At 31.8% G+C, this 13,721-nt stretch overlaps 2 protein-coding genes across 3 annotated transcripts; one reads left to right on the top strand and one right to left on the bottom strand.

Moving 5' to 3' along the window:
- Nucleotides 1-877: 877 nt before the first annotated feature.
- Nucleotides 878-7,175, top strand: LOC146528719 (T-cell activation inhibitor, mitochondrial). Of its 2 annotated transcripts, XM_085202704.1 has the most exons (13): nucleotides 878-1,126; nucleotides 1,197-1,317; nucleotides 1,450-1,567; nucleotides 1,641-1,776; nucleotides 2,077-2,181; nucleotides 2,558-2,675; nucleotides 3,264-3,366; nucleotides 3,792-3,883; nucleotides 4,186-4,286; nucleotides 4,670-4,816; nucleotides 5,269-5,400; nucleotides 5,474-5,618; nucleotides 6,337-7,175. In XM_085202704.1, exons 1-13 carry the CDS (start codon nucleotides 1,104-1,106, stop codon nucleotides 6,421-6,423), a joined length of 1,428 nt encoding a protein of 475 aa, XP_085058830.1. In that variant the 5' UTR covers nucleotides 878-1,103; the 3' UTR covers nucleotides 6,424-7,175. The 2 variants fall into 2 exon arrangements, with proteins under 2 accessions (XP_085058830.1, XP_085058831.1); XM_085202705.1 differs by lacking the exon at nucleotides 878-1,126 and having other exon boundaries at nucleotides 1,197-1,321.
- Nucleotides 6,432-13,418, bottom strand: cos (kinesin-like protein costa). The gene is made up of 7 exons (XM_085202702.1): nucleotides 13,341-13,418; nucleotides 12,891-13,254; nucleotides 10,676-12,606; nucleotides 10,110-10,328; nucleotides 9,258-9,397; nucleotides 8,506-8,626; nucleotides 6,432-8,240 (listed from the first exon to the last, which is right to left on the bottom strand). Exons 2-7 carry the CDS (start codon nucleotides 13,165-13,167, stop codon nucleotides 8,121-8,123), a joined length of 2,808 nt encoding a protein of 935 aa, XP_085058828.1. The 5' UTR covers nucleotides 13,168-13,254; nucleotides 13,341-13,418; the 3' UTR covers nucleotides 6,432-8,120.
- Between the last annotated feature and the right edge of the window lie 303 nt (nucleotides 13,419-13,721).

Consider the following 13,721-nt stretch of genomic DNA (forward strand, 5'->3'; position numbering starts at 1 on the left):
AATCATTTAAAAAATTGAAATATAAGTATTTTATGATAGTAACGAACGTAGTAATCTCACAACTCTTAAGCAATATTGTTAGTAGAAATACAAAGTACGAAATACAGTTTCTTTATTAAATAGTGGCTTCATATAGACTTTATTTTAATAAAAGTTACATTTGTCCGTTTCGTTTTTAGGGGTCCGTACCTCAATAGGAAATAACGGAACCGTCTGTCAAGCTCAAGATCATTTATCTCGAAATCGCGTAGAGGCATCAAGCTGAAAGTAACATTAAACGTTCAGATATGTGATAAGCTCAGAAAAAAGCTTCTAAGTGAACGCAATTAAAAGATACGAGCATTTATGTATCCAACTTGCTAATTTTCTTGTATTTTGTATGAAACTCGCAGCGTAATCAAAACCTAAAGGGTATTTCCCGTCAACCTACATTTATGAAATTTAGTACGAATCCGAAAACTGAAAATTCAAAACTCTCTTCTTAAACCATTTTTTTAATCTTATTATTATTAATATTTATTTTATTATTTTTTTCTAAGTGAAGTGAGAAAGTGAGTGATATTTGAGATATTTTTTGTATTTTCTCACAAAAGAAATATTTTTTTTCAACTATATCTAGTAAAGATTTTCTACTTTCTCGAGTGCAAAACATATAAAAATTAAAAATATACATTACAATCTTATTAGAAATTAATTTTACAAAATACTATCCTATATTCAATAAGTTTTTCCTTATTTATTACCTTTAATCATACAAAGTAACATTTTTTTTACTTCACATTTTGCTCGTTTGTGAATTTATATATGCAATTTATATATTCATGCCATTTAGTATTATATACCTAATTTTAATTCATTATTACATACAATTTTCAAATTAACAGTGAATTGGACATCAAACAAGTAGTAGACTCTACTTTGTTTCAAAGTAGTTATTATCTACGCCAAATGTCAAACGATATTATTTTATATGTCAAAATTCACATAATATTAGACAATAGCAATGATTTAAATCAAGATCATACTAAAATAGAAATATGATTATGGAAAAGAATAACGCGTAAAACGTTTAAAATTATTAATTATTATTGTTTAGCTCAATAATGTTTTGCAGATTACGAATACGGTAACATTTTAACCTTATGAAATAAATAATACATTTCCATAGAATAATAAAAATAATATCGCATTTTTAGATGTACATGTCTAGGAGGAATTTTCTGCAGGACTTTAAGCTCTGCCGAAGTTTCTACTGCTTTAAGACCGTTCTATTTTAGTGTACACCCAGATCTATTTGGAAAATACCCGGAACAAAGAGTACGTAAGTCTCTTTATTTTAAAACTTGAAATATCAAATGTTATGTCATCTATATGTTTTGAAAGTGTCGTATATAAATATGGAATTCCTATCAGATTAATCTTGTAATTATGTCATTATTAAATTTATAGAAAATAAATGAGAATTCTCTGCAGCAACTTAGTGCATTAATAGAAGCTCAACAGTCTAGTCGAAATATGTCCATTCCGGCACTTTCTTTTTATTTAAGACGAAAGGATATGCCTGAAGGTAATATTTAAATGAAATATGTGAAAATCATTTTTGTAGACCATTTAAATCCAATACATCTATAAATTTATAGGTAATTTTAAATTAGTCAAAATATATCTCAATAGTAAAAATGTAAGAGAGACTGTAGTGAAAATTTTAAATGCCTGTGATATATCAACTAATTATGTAGACAAGATACCAAGATCTTCAAGTAAAAATTATGACAGGTAATATATAATCCAATTTTATAATTAGTTTAGTACAATAAAAGCTCCTTATTCACAATTCCTACATTTTAGTATTTGTGGTCTAAAAAATTATTCTAAAGTTCCTTGGTCTTGTATTTATGAAAAATGACTATTCATGACTTTCAATCCTGGAAACTTGATTTATAAGATTTGATTGATTTTGTACTTGTTACACAGAATGTAAACCCACCAATAAGAAGCTTTTACTGTACACATATGTCCTAAAATAAATATATTCTAAACTATTTGTATTAACTAAAACATGTATTAATATTTTAGGAAAATAGATTTTACAAGGGCATATGAAGAATACAATTCAGAATTTGAAAAAGCAGAAAAAATTAAAAGAAAAGTAGAAGAGAAGAAAGCCATCTCCAATATAATGTATTTTTTTTATTACTAAAATAATATACATTAACTCCATGTATAAATCATGTACTTACACTCCACTATAGTAAATTGACAAATCAATTAATAAAATATTATAGGCTCTTGTGATGCAACCTGGCAGTGTCCAACTGTTAAAAATGAATGACTTTGACTCCCACTTCAGGGAATAATTTGTTTTCATTTCCTCGCTCTGGTAACATAACAAAGCACAACATTGATCCCCCACACATAATATCTCGAAAATTGCACAGAAAGTGGGAAATAGAATGTGTTAATGCCAAGTTCCCTGTGCCTACCCTGCCATTTGCAGCATGAAACTAAAAAAAATATAAGTTTAACAGCTGTATCTTTTCAATTAATAATATTTCAGCGAATGGATAACAGAAAATAGTAATGATGGAAAGAAAAAATATGAATTATCAAATGCAACAAGACATCAAGTAAACTCTCTAATAGAAGAACTCTGCAAAACTTATGGTATAAAAGAAGTTGGTAATGCCTCAATAAATATGCTTTATTTTTTCGGCTTCAAGCTGTTTTCCGCATGTAGCAAGGTAGGCAGAGGGTGCCCAGTATTAAGACCGCTCCCCACTTTTTGCCGAATTATGGAGGTATTGCTTGATGAGTGGCGGGACTCAACGCCGCACTTGGCCTCAACACTAGGCCAAAGAAATAAAAATATCCAATAAACAATTTCCTGGAGTGGGAATATTGGAATATGACTATGCTTTATTGAAATTCTTAATCCTGAACTTACACTAACTGTTAAAGTTTAATTATCTCTTGTGCAGCAACTATCCATACAGAGAATCAGTTAAGTGTAACTGAGTGAAACAACTCAGTTGTTTCTCTAACTCATTTTTTTTTAATGTAATAGTCATTTGGTTTATTGTTTTCATAAAAATTGTAGGAAGTTTTATTTTAGTAAAGGAAGAACAAACAAAAGTTTGTGATTTAATAAAGATTATTAATTACAATAACTTATATGATTATAAATTACATACATATATTGTCCTTTATCTGTGATTTTTTCCCAGAACCAGAAAGGTTTTTGTTTAATTGCTATATAATTTCAGGTTAAGTATGATAGTGGTTGGAACATAAGTCACATAAGAGGTGCCCTTCAAAGTCTTACCTCCATGGCATCCCAACATTCAAAACACATGAGCAATTTAAAAGGTATATAAAAATATCAAGAAAAATATAATTTGTTTTAAAAAATCTTTTTAATGCTAGTGCTACACTTTAATATAATATAGTATTTGTGTCCCTTTATTGTTAAATTTCTGTATGTTGTATAATATAATAATATGTGTTGTGTGGCACAATTCAACGCCGCGCTTTGCCTTGACATAAGAGTAAAGAAATGTAAATTTAAATATATTTCATCTCCTCGAGTAGGAATCGAACCCACAACAGTCGCCACCTGCCCCCTGTCGCCAGTTGTGCCCCTGCGCCACGATATTAAAGATAGAAAAATGTTGAAAAAAAACGCGCCTTTTGGACTGTTTAGTTTTTTATACATTTTCTTAAGTATTTTTTTATACATTTTGTATTATAATCTGTAATCCTAAGTGAAATTAATTCTTATTTTCTTGTTTCAGGAAGAACTATCGCTTTAGGTCAATTCACAGGTGTAAGTCTTGACGGAGATGTATTTCTCAACATCATTGATGTTAGAAATGAGTGGTTGTCGGTAATACATATTTTATAATTTATATATGTTCTAATTTATATGTGTACTATGTATGCAATAAAGAGTTTTATCTATCTATCTATGTATATTGCGTTCAATTTTCGTAACGTTGTGTGTTCAGAAGCAGAATTCAGAGCTGCTCTTTTTCTAGTTACTCCATCAACAAAATTCATATAATTCTTTTCCCCAAGTGGGGATTAAACCCGCAACTCATCGTATTTGCAGTCAGACGCTGCATTGCCGCACTACGTTGTTACATAGTGCTTGCGAAAATTTAAATTTTCTTGAAAATTCTTTTGCAGCTAATAAAAAAAGTGAGCCAGGAAGACAGTGCATTAACAGAAATACCTAATTATGAGAGAGCCTTGTCCAGTATATTGAGAGATATACACATTTGTAGAAGGTACGCTATTTACGTTTTCTTTTTATTTTATTTTTTTAAATTATTTTATAAGTCTTATAATAATCTTTGTTCAAGCTTTATATTTTATCCCGCATAACAGCGGTAGCAGAGGATACTTATTGCTAAGACACTATCCTCCACGCAGTGCCTAAATTATGAGGTATTGTGTAAAAGCATGATTGTTGCCTATTCGATTCCCACTTTAGAAAATAGATTATTTTCATTTCCACTCTTTGGTAACCAGACAAAGCTCAGTACTGACCTCTGTCATTCCACACGCAATGCCCCTAAAATGGGGAACAGAATGTCTTCACCCTAGTTTCCTCCTGACCTTTATATTCGAGATACACATACTTCAAGCTAAGAAAAAATTACATTTTCAGAAAATTTATGCCAAAAGTATCAGCAGCCCAATACTGCAGTCATCTTCGGCAATTGATCACGTCTGTGGGGGATTTTTATGGAAATGGGAAAAAAATTCCCGAATCTGTTCCAGAATCTCTTAGTAAATACGAAATAGTTGTGGAGCCGTAAGTTTTTCCTTGTCTGGCAAACAATTACTAATAGGGTTATTTTATATCCACATATGTATAGATAAAGGGGCTGTCTAAAAATGATGTTAAAGGAAGGGAGGGTATTGACAAAGTATTAAAGTGTAATATAAAAAAGCATGTTGGAGCCTTTTTAATTTGATAGTTTTGGTTCCTCTATGTATAATTTGAAAAATATGTGTCATTACACTAATAGGGGATTTCCAAATGTAACCAGCTATGACAAGGACAGGAGAGAAGTAAAAATAGTATTTAATCTTAATAGAATATGAATATGAATGAATGATGGGTTTCTTGATCTATACTAGAGAGGTGAATTATTTTTATTTGACCACTAGAACAAAAAATGCGGGGTTTAATAATAAAAATATTTAAATATAAAGGAAGCGATTTTCAAAGAATTTAAGTAATATATCCTGTACAAATTCCAGTGAAGCAGGTCCACTAATGGTGTCTCCTACGGGGCAGTTCATTACGCCGTCTTCGTGTCCCGCAGACGAACTTATCATGTACATCGCGAACCACCTGGACGAGGCCACACTGCTTCTCACTGAATACAGCATGTAAATACAAATATATATAGGTCCTACCTACCTATAAGTCATTTAATTAATTTTATGTACTTTATTATTACAGAAATAAACATGTAGAAAGAGCATTATGCAAAGAAGTAAAAGAGAGATACGGCCTAATAGATCTCAGGAAAGATGACAGCATTACACCAGCTTTAATGATACTCTGTTGTGAGAGACTCCTTACTCGAATAGACAAACTTGGAACAGTGAGTAAAGAACAGTCTTATTATACGATACTCATGAATTTTAACCATTGATATATAAAAAAACAAAGATGCAAAATTGATGTCTCAAAACGATCTGCATAAACGTGTGTTGCTCATTTGTTGATTTGTTGTGTTCAGAAGTTAAAATAAAATGAAAACTTTTATATGAGACATCTGGCATCTTGGGTTTTTTATACATCAATGTTTTTAACCTAAATAGAGTAAACAGGTTACATACTCTTCTTTAGTCAAAGTTCGACAAACGCGATTTATTTTCGCTTTGACTAAGGCAGACCCTGGGGTCGCCGGAGCTTCGACGATTATAACATATACAAGTATATTTAGTAAGAATTGATACTTCAGTGCCATACCATACATAATAACGACATGTCCTTGCGATGTTATATAATAATCAACCAAAATAGAAGAATTTTAACGCTTTCGTTGTAAAAGTGAGTCACGTTATATTTTTGTAGCCACTGTAGCATAGCCTATGATTGGTATACGCCATGGTTCAATTCCCACTAGGGGAAATTAATTATTTTCATTTCGTCGCACTGGCAATAAAATAGAGTGTGGCATGGAGTTCTGCCACAGAATGTGCCACGTCTCGGATGTTGGCCTTATACAAGTCAAGTTTGATACTTGTTAACGTTTTCGTAAAAAAAATATATTAGCCTTTAGGTTTTTATATACCATTTTCCTTTTCTTTTTTCAGAAATTACGTGGAAATATTCTTTGCGTTACTCATTATTATTCTGTTTTGTCAGAAGGAATTTTATGTATACCCTGGAACTTTAAATAAAAAAAATGTTACAGCATACATTTAATGACAGATTAAAAACATTTATCATATTTACATTATCTATAATGATCTATTAATTTATTAGAATCGAATTATTATAATAAGAAAAGTTAGTAAAATTGTAGATTAGTGTATGTGATGACAGTTAATAATAATGTCAATAATATAATAGCTTTAAAAATATAAATCACATTACATATATTTTAATCAGTCTGTTGACCTATTTTATTAAAGCTTTAATAGTAAAATTGCCATAATTATCATAATACAATCAGTGCCATAAAAACTAGTATACTGAAAATAAATCTTTTAGTGTGGAAAGGCATATAAGTATGTACAGGTATTGAGTGCGTTTTCACATATTTTAATAGAGTAACGCTCAGCACACAGCGTCTAACTGTAAACGCGACGGCTGTGGGATCGATTCCCACTTGGGGGAAAAAAATATAATTTCTTTGCTATGGGTAAGCGTGGCGTAGACTTTAAAATTGGGCGATGCATAGGGAACGGAGTGTCTTAACATTAGATTCCCTCTGCCTACCCTGCTATATACAGTACACAGCATGAAGCTGACATGATGAAGCAACAATAAAAAACCTCTAAACTGACAATGCCTGACTGACTGTGCCTTTCACACAAATGGAAGAATATAAAATTGCATAACTATATATATTGATAAAAATTCGATGTATCCACTATTGTCATTAAACAAACCTGTGATTTATTATTAACTAATAAACGTATGGGAGAGATTTGTCTTTTATTTATTAAAAATATAAAATGGGTGGTGATGTCAACAAAATTTATAATGGAATTTTTACAGTTACTTTTGTGTTGGTATTAATCTCTTCTATAAAAAAACAATAATTGTTGACGCCTAAAAAACCAAAGGACCGGAATTTAAAAATTTTAATTATTGCATTATCGAAAACATTATCCACCATTTTTGCCTGTGGGTAGGTAACGTTTTCGTTTTAAAATTTTAAAGGTCATTAAAAAATTATAACCTCACGATATTTTAAATTAAAAACATGACTTCTACTAGTTTACATAAGAAATATATTGCATTATGGCTTTAAGTTAAAGTAAGATCAATTTAATAATACTATAACCAATTGACATTAATTTAATGTATTTATTATCGATTGTTTTGAAAAAAAAAAAGCATTTTACACTCTTTCTCTCTCTCACCCATACTCCTCCTTCCACACACTTCGTAAAGAGGAGTACAAAATTTTTGCTTCACGATTAATACACAGATAATAGGGCAAGAAATTCTTTAGTATTGATAATATCGTATAAATTTAAATGAATAGTAAAAATATATATTAATTAGTGATGTCTTTTAAAAAAATTGTAATGTATCCAATATTTTTCATCTGATTTAAAACAATATTATTATTAAATTTAAATTATTTAAAATTTTATTTAATATTAACTTAATAAAGCTTTAATCATATTTGAGTTCTTAATAACCTTCAAAATCAATATGTACTTAAGTACGTATTGATTTATATTTATAACATGGCTCAAAATATTTATGTTTAATGGAGATTCCGACTTGTCAATAATTAAAAAAATAATGAATTACAGTAATATACATCGAGGATAAAAAATTGAAAAACAAGTTTCAATAATAAATAAATTATGAACACTAGTACAATATTAAGAGGCCAAAATAAAATGTTCTCGTTATATCAGTTTTTCTTGGTTTGCTGTGTGATAACGAGTTTGTTCTTTTCCTTGGTTACTCTGGCCACCGGTAGGTTGGTAGCCGGCATGAGTTGCCGTAAGTTCTGACTTGGAATTACAGGAGCCTGTGAATAAATAAATATATCAATATATCGGCCAGTCGAGGCGCTGCGGCACAAGTGTGTCATTTTAAACGCGACTAGTGTGAGTTCGATTCCCACTCAAAGATGTAAAATATTTATTTAAATTTATACTTTTATTTCATTCTTTCCCTCTGGTGACAAAGCAAAGCTCGGCGTTGAAGTCCGCTATTCAACACGCATCTTTCATTTTTCATCTTCACGCTGTATGCGGGACATTACAGTTACTAATGGATACTAGTACACTTACCGGTGGATACCTAGCGAGTTGTCTCATTCTATCGACTAGCCGCATCGCGTCGTCTGACGTCTCCGAGTCCGTCGTCATGCCCAACGATAGAGCTCTGTCGATATTGACGCCGCCTAAGCACCTGTAAACATTAAATTAACGCCGTATCATACCGTACAGACCTTTATCGACATAAATAATTTGTACATAGCTTGATAAGTATAATTTGCGAGGTGTAAGTTGAGCTTTCTATTTGTGTAAATCATTGTAAAAGCAGATAGTTCTGCTTTTTTTTAAAATAAAGTGAATTATTACACTCTATAATTTACTAGCATTGAAATGTGTTCGAAGTTTGCGTTTTGTGTTAGTGTAATGTCGACTATTTAATAAATATTTACTTTAAAATTAAGAAAAAAAAATTAAGTCATTTTTGATATTCGATCACTAATAATCATCGGGCTTATCAGCTGATCTCAGGGGTCCTTAAATATAGTATAGAAATCGATAAAATATATATATTTTTTATTGGTCACGTACATTTTTTTCCATTCTTGTACAGTGGGTATAGTGCCAACTTTATCTTTTACTTTAGATAAATCGAACTAAAATATTAAAAATTAAATATGTACCGCTGCGGTTAAGTACAAATCGTGTAGGCGTATTGTTCAAAAGCGGTATGAATCAGTTTAGGCCAACCAAGTGACGTTACACGTACGTATATATACGAACATTCACACAAAAGTAAAGCTCAACTTAGATCTTGCAGTAGTTACCTGGCGTGCGCGAGGGGGCGCCGCTGCGAGGGCGCGTGGCGCCAGGCTGCGGCTGCCCGCGCGCGCCACGCCGCCGCCTCGTCTGCTGCCGCCGCCGCGCCCGCCTCCAGCGCCGCGCACGCGCCGCGCAGGTCCACCACCTTATGATACAAATAAATATTATTCGTAGAGGCTAGGGATTATCATACACCATGTATTTTATATAAAGAATTACGATAATTCCAAAGTCCGTCGAGAGTTAAAAGGACGATGGAAAACTAGCAGCGACCCTTGCCAACCCCTTCGAATGGCTACAAAATTCCATGCGCCGATAGGCCGCTGGTGTTTTAATTAGCGACGAATGCGGTGTCGGGGACCACTACCCAACACGTCATGTCCAGAAAGGCAGGCGGAGGACGGAGTTACAAATGGTTGCGTGGAATGGAAGAGGAGGGATGGAACAGAAGATGTATGAATTATTAGATGTGATAGATAACAGAGACGTGGATGTTCTGTGATCTCTGTTTTTAGTGTAACTGAAACCAAGCGAAATGGCAATGGCTAACCTGCTAAGGATAAAACGTGAGGATAAAAAAAATGTGTCGTCGTCCTGCAACAGCACAGCATCTCATGTAAGCACTGAATTTACGAGTTCCATTCCCAGGGAGTGAAATATTTTAATTTTTCTCTCTGGCAAGACAATGTCCCGAAAATTGGGCAAATTATTGGGAAAATGAAACAAAGGCAGAGGGACCCAGTATTAAGACACTGTGTTACCTCCTACCCTAGGAAGGTATATAAATGCAGCCGCAGGAAGTGTAAAAGCTAAAAGTATGACCCTTTTTTATCTATAATTATAAAGAATAGGTGTACCTTTTGGAAGTATCTGTATAAAAGTGTTTTCATTTCATCATGAGATAATTTATCCAGTCTCGCCATTAGCATTTGTTCACCCCTACTTCTAGATTCCTTGTTATCTTGAGAGTCTGATAGGGATGCTGATGGTGATTTACCACATATTAAATTATTTTTATATTCTATTGCTGTATCTATCGCTTCTATAGCCTCCTCACATTCAAGTAGCTTTCGCTCCTGAAAAATTTATTATAAATTTATCTTTACACTATAATGAACAGCAAACAGGAAGATTATAACTAAAGTGAGTTTTAATGAAGCAGTACAATCACAATTTAAGTTTAATACTTTTTTAGTTTTATGCCTTATCCCACACACAGCAGAAAAGGCAGATGTAAAAAGTTGTTAACGCAATCTGTCTCTATGCAAATCTCCAAATTTAAAGACATTTGTTTTGTCACCAGAGTGAGGAGAATATATAATTGATTCCCCAAAGTGGAAATCGAAATCACAACCTTTGCAAGAGAACACTTGAGGTGAGCTTATAAAGATGTAAAACATATAAACATAATTTTTAGACATACCTCAGAATCTGAAAGAGATTTATACATTTTACGTTTGTGTCCTAAACTGCAACGTTGCTCGTGCAAACACTCTCTAGTTTTCCTCAAATTTTTTATCTCCTTACGTAGCATCAGTTCTTTTTCCTTTGACAGTTCTAAATTAGCCAAATCACTAGTCTTCTCCTTTAAAATGCTATCTAACTGTGTTATTCTATGCGTAAAATGTTTTATTGAATGAGATTTTTTGTCTTTCATATCAAATGAAGATTCTGACAATTCGTCTAATTTTAGTTTATCTTTAAGTAACTCTACGTCTAAAGTGTTCTTACGTTTTTCATCCTTTTTTATCTGCCTTTTGATTTGGTCGATCTGTTTCTTGTACGTTTTTAAATTTGTTTCATGCCTTTTAATTTCTTTCAATGTGTCTTGATCAACTAAACTTGAATCAATTTTTTCTAAACACATTTTGTTTTTATTATTATATGAGCCACTTTTTGAAAGATCGTCTATTAGTCGCTTTTTAGCTATACAGAGATTTATAAGTTCCTTTAGTTGAGTTTGACTACTGCTGATTTCTTTTGATAGCTTCCTTGCCAATATTTGCTTTTGGGTATATTTTTCTTTAGTCATTTTATATTTTTTACATATTTCGTTCATTTTTGGGGAATCTATCATTTTAAGTAATTCTCTTTCTATCATTTTTGGTTCTGGGTCAACATCTTTTTTATGAGATTCTATAATAATTTTTTGAGATTCGGGTGAAATTGCCTTGGCTGCCACTTTTCTTAATAATTCTAACTGGGCTCCCGAAATACTTTCTCCAGGTTGAATTGTCCTCCTTCTGCCAGAATTAGATTGTGACGTCATTACCGGTAACGACTGTGAACCGCTGGTTTCTGATATAGTAATATCATCTGAATCAATATTATTTAAATATTCCTCACATCGGTCAGCAAATAGCTGATCATTTTTTTCTCTAAAATATTCCATTAATTTCTCTAATTTATCTTGAAAAACTGTTTCTGAATCACTGTCTTCAGAATCTGATGAGTCTGACTCACTGGGCTCACTGGGTTCAGTGTCTTCTGCTATTCTTGGTAAACCTTGTTTTATATTTGTTTCCTTATTATCAACAGTCATCTCGGTGTTCAAACATTCATCACACTCCGCTTTAAGGAATAACCATTCACTAACTTGACTCATGTCTGCTTCAGATAATGATTTTGATTGTAATATTTTGTTAAATAATCCTTCTGCATTTGACACTAACTTTATCCATTGTGCTGTTGCAAATTGTAAATTGAAAGCATTGTCAGTTGTTATTGTAGTTTTTTCAGAATATACAGGAGTATTATTGTCGGCAAATAAATTTACAGTAACAAAATTCTTAATACCTCTACAACATAAGGATAAATTGAGAATTTTCAAAGTGTCTTGGTAATCATCAGGTTCTGTACTAATACACCCTATTACCCAGGTAAATGCCCTACCACCAAATGAGTCACGTAGCATGGCTGTCAATATACATCTATCATAGTTTATTTGTTTGGGGGGATTGCCAGCTACTAGTTCCTTAATTATATTTTCTAAAGCATATAACCCTGGTTCAGGGTAAGCAGCCAAATCACAGAAACTAGCAGTAGACATTCGATGATTAAGAACACCATTAGTCCCCACCCATTTTTGCTCCATACTTACAGTAAAAACAGTATGGTTATTTCCTAAACACCTTTGTCTCCAGCCCAATTGTAAATATTGAAAAGCTTCTTCAACATTAGAACATCTCACTAAACCGGCTCCTAACACATCAAATATATTATTATTTACAACTTGCATCCATGTTATGTGTAAAATATATTCCCTCTCAGGCATTTGACTGAGCCTGTGGAATATTTCTGTTAAGAAACGTGGAACTATTCCTTGGTCACATTCACTATGTATGCATTCAAAACCTACAATAAAACATTTCATTTTAAAGTACTTTTAGCAAAAACTTAATACAACACTTTCTTGAACTCCATCAGTGTGAACTTTATAAAAGATGCTGAAAACATCGTTATTTTTCATTAACCACTTATTAAAAAAGTAAATTATAGTTAAGACAACCATTTTTTTTTAATACATGATCTGCAAAAATCAACATAACTTTTTCAGCAGCAGTATTGTAAAGTTCATACAGATGGAGTTGTGTATTGATGTATCAATATCAATACTTTCATAATATTATGTTGCTTACCTGGTCCAAACAAAGTGTAAGTTTTCCCTGATTTAGCCTGTCCAAATACAACCACTGAAGTATCACAACCATCTAAGAAACAGTTAATTTGGGGTACCATAAATGAATTAAAAAGATGGGCCTGAGTGCAATCCACAGGTAATGCTCTGTTTACATGAAAAGTTTGGCCACTTTCAGTGATAACAATTTGTGTTACTGGATTACTGAATATACATTGTAGAGAATCAGCAGTACTTGGTGGCTTAAGTCGAATAGCTATTTGCACGGGTATATCCATTATGTTTTATTTAGTATACTAATCACTTTATTATAAATATTCTTCTATTATTTATAAGATACAATTTTTACATTATGTCTAGTATATCTGTAAACATAAAAAAATAAGTTGTATACTAATAAAAATAAATACATTAATTACATTTAAATTTCAGTTAAACTTCGACAACGTACAGGAATTAATAATATATGATAATAAGTTAGCTCGATGAAAATATTGTTTAATTCAATCACAAGCTAATGACAACAAAAGTCACAGATTATTTTATATTTCAATATTTTTATGAACAGATGATAAAATTGCATTTGGTATTGATTTTATACACACGGTAATAAAATTTAATATTTTTATATATTTTAAATGAAATATTTTTATGTACAGTATAATCGTATTTTAACTATATAGCAGTTATTTTAAAATTTAAAGAAGTGCAAATATAAGTATCTAAATCGATTCTAATAGACTTAAAGAGCCACATCAGAAAGTCGATACTTTAAGCAATAGATTTAGGTACATCACTAAACATATGTGTCAAATTCAAATAGTAAACTAGA

The sequence above is a fragment of the Heliconius melpomene genome, chromosome 19 (assembly GCF_056956725.1).
Source record: "Heliconius melpomene rosina isolate 202511_hmr_F chromosome 19, ASM5695672v1, whole genome shotgun sequence".
Lineage (NCBI taxonomy): Eukaryota > Metazoa > Arthropoda > Insecta > Lepidoptera > Nymphalidae > Heliconius > Heliconius melpomene.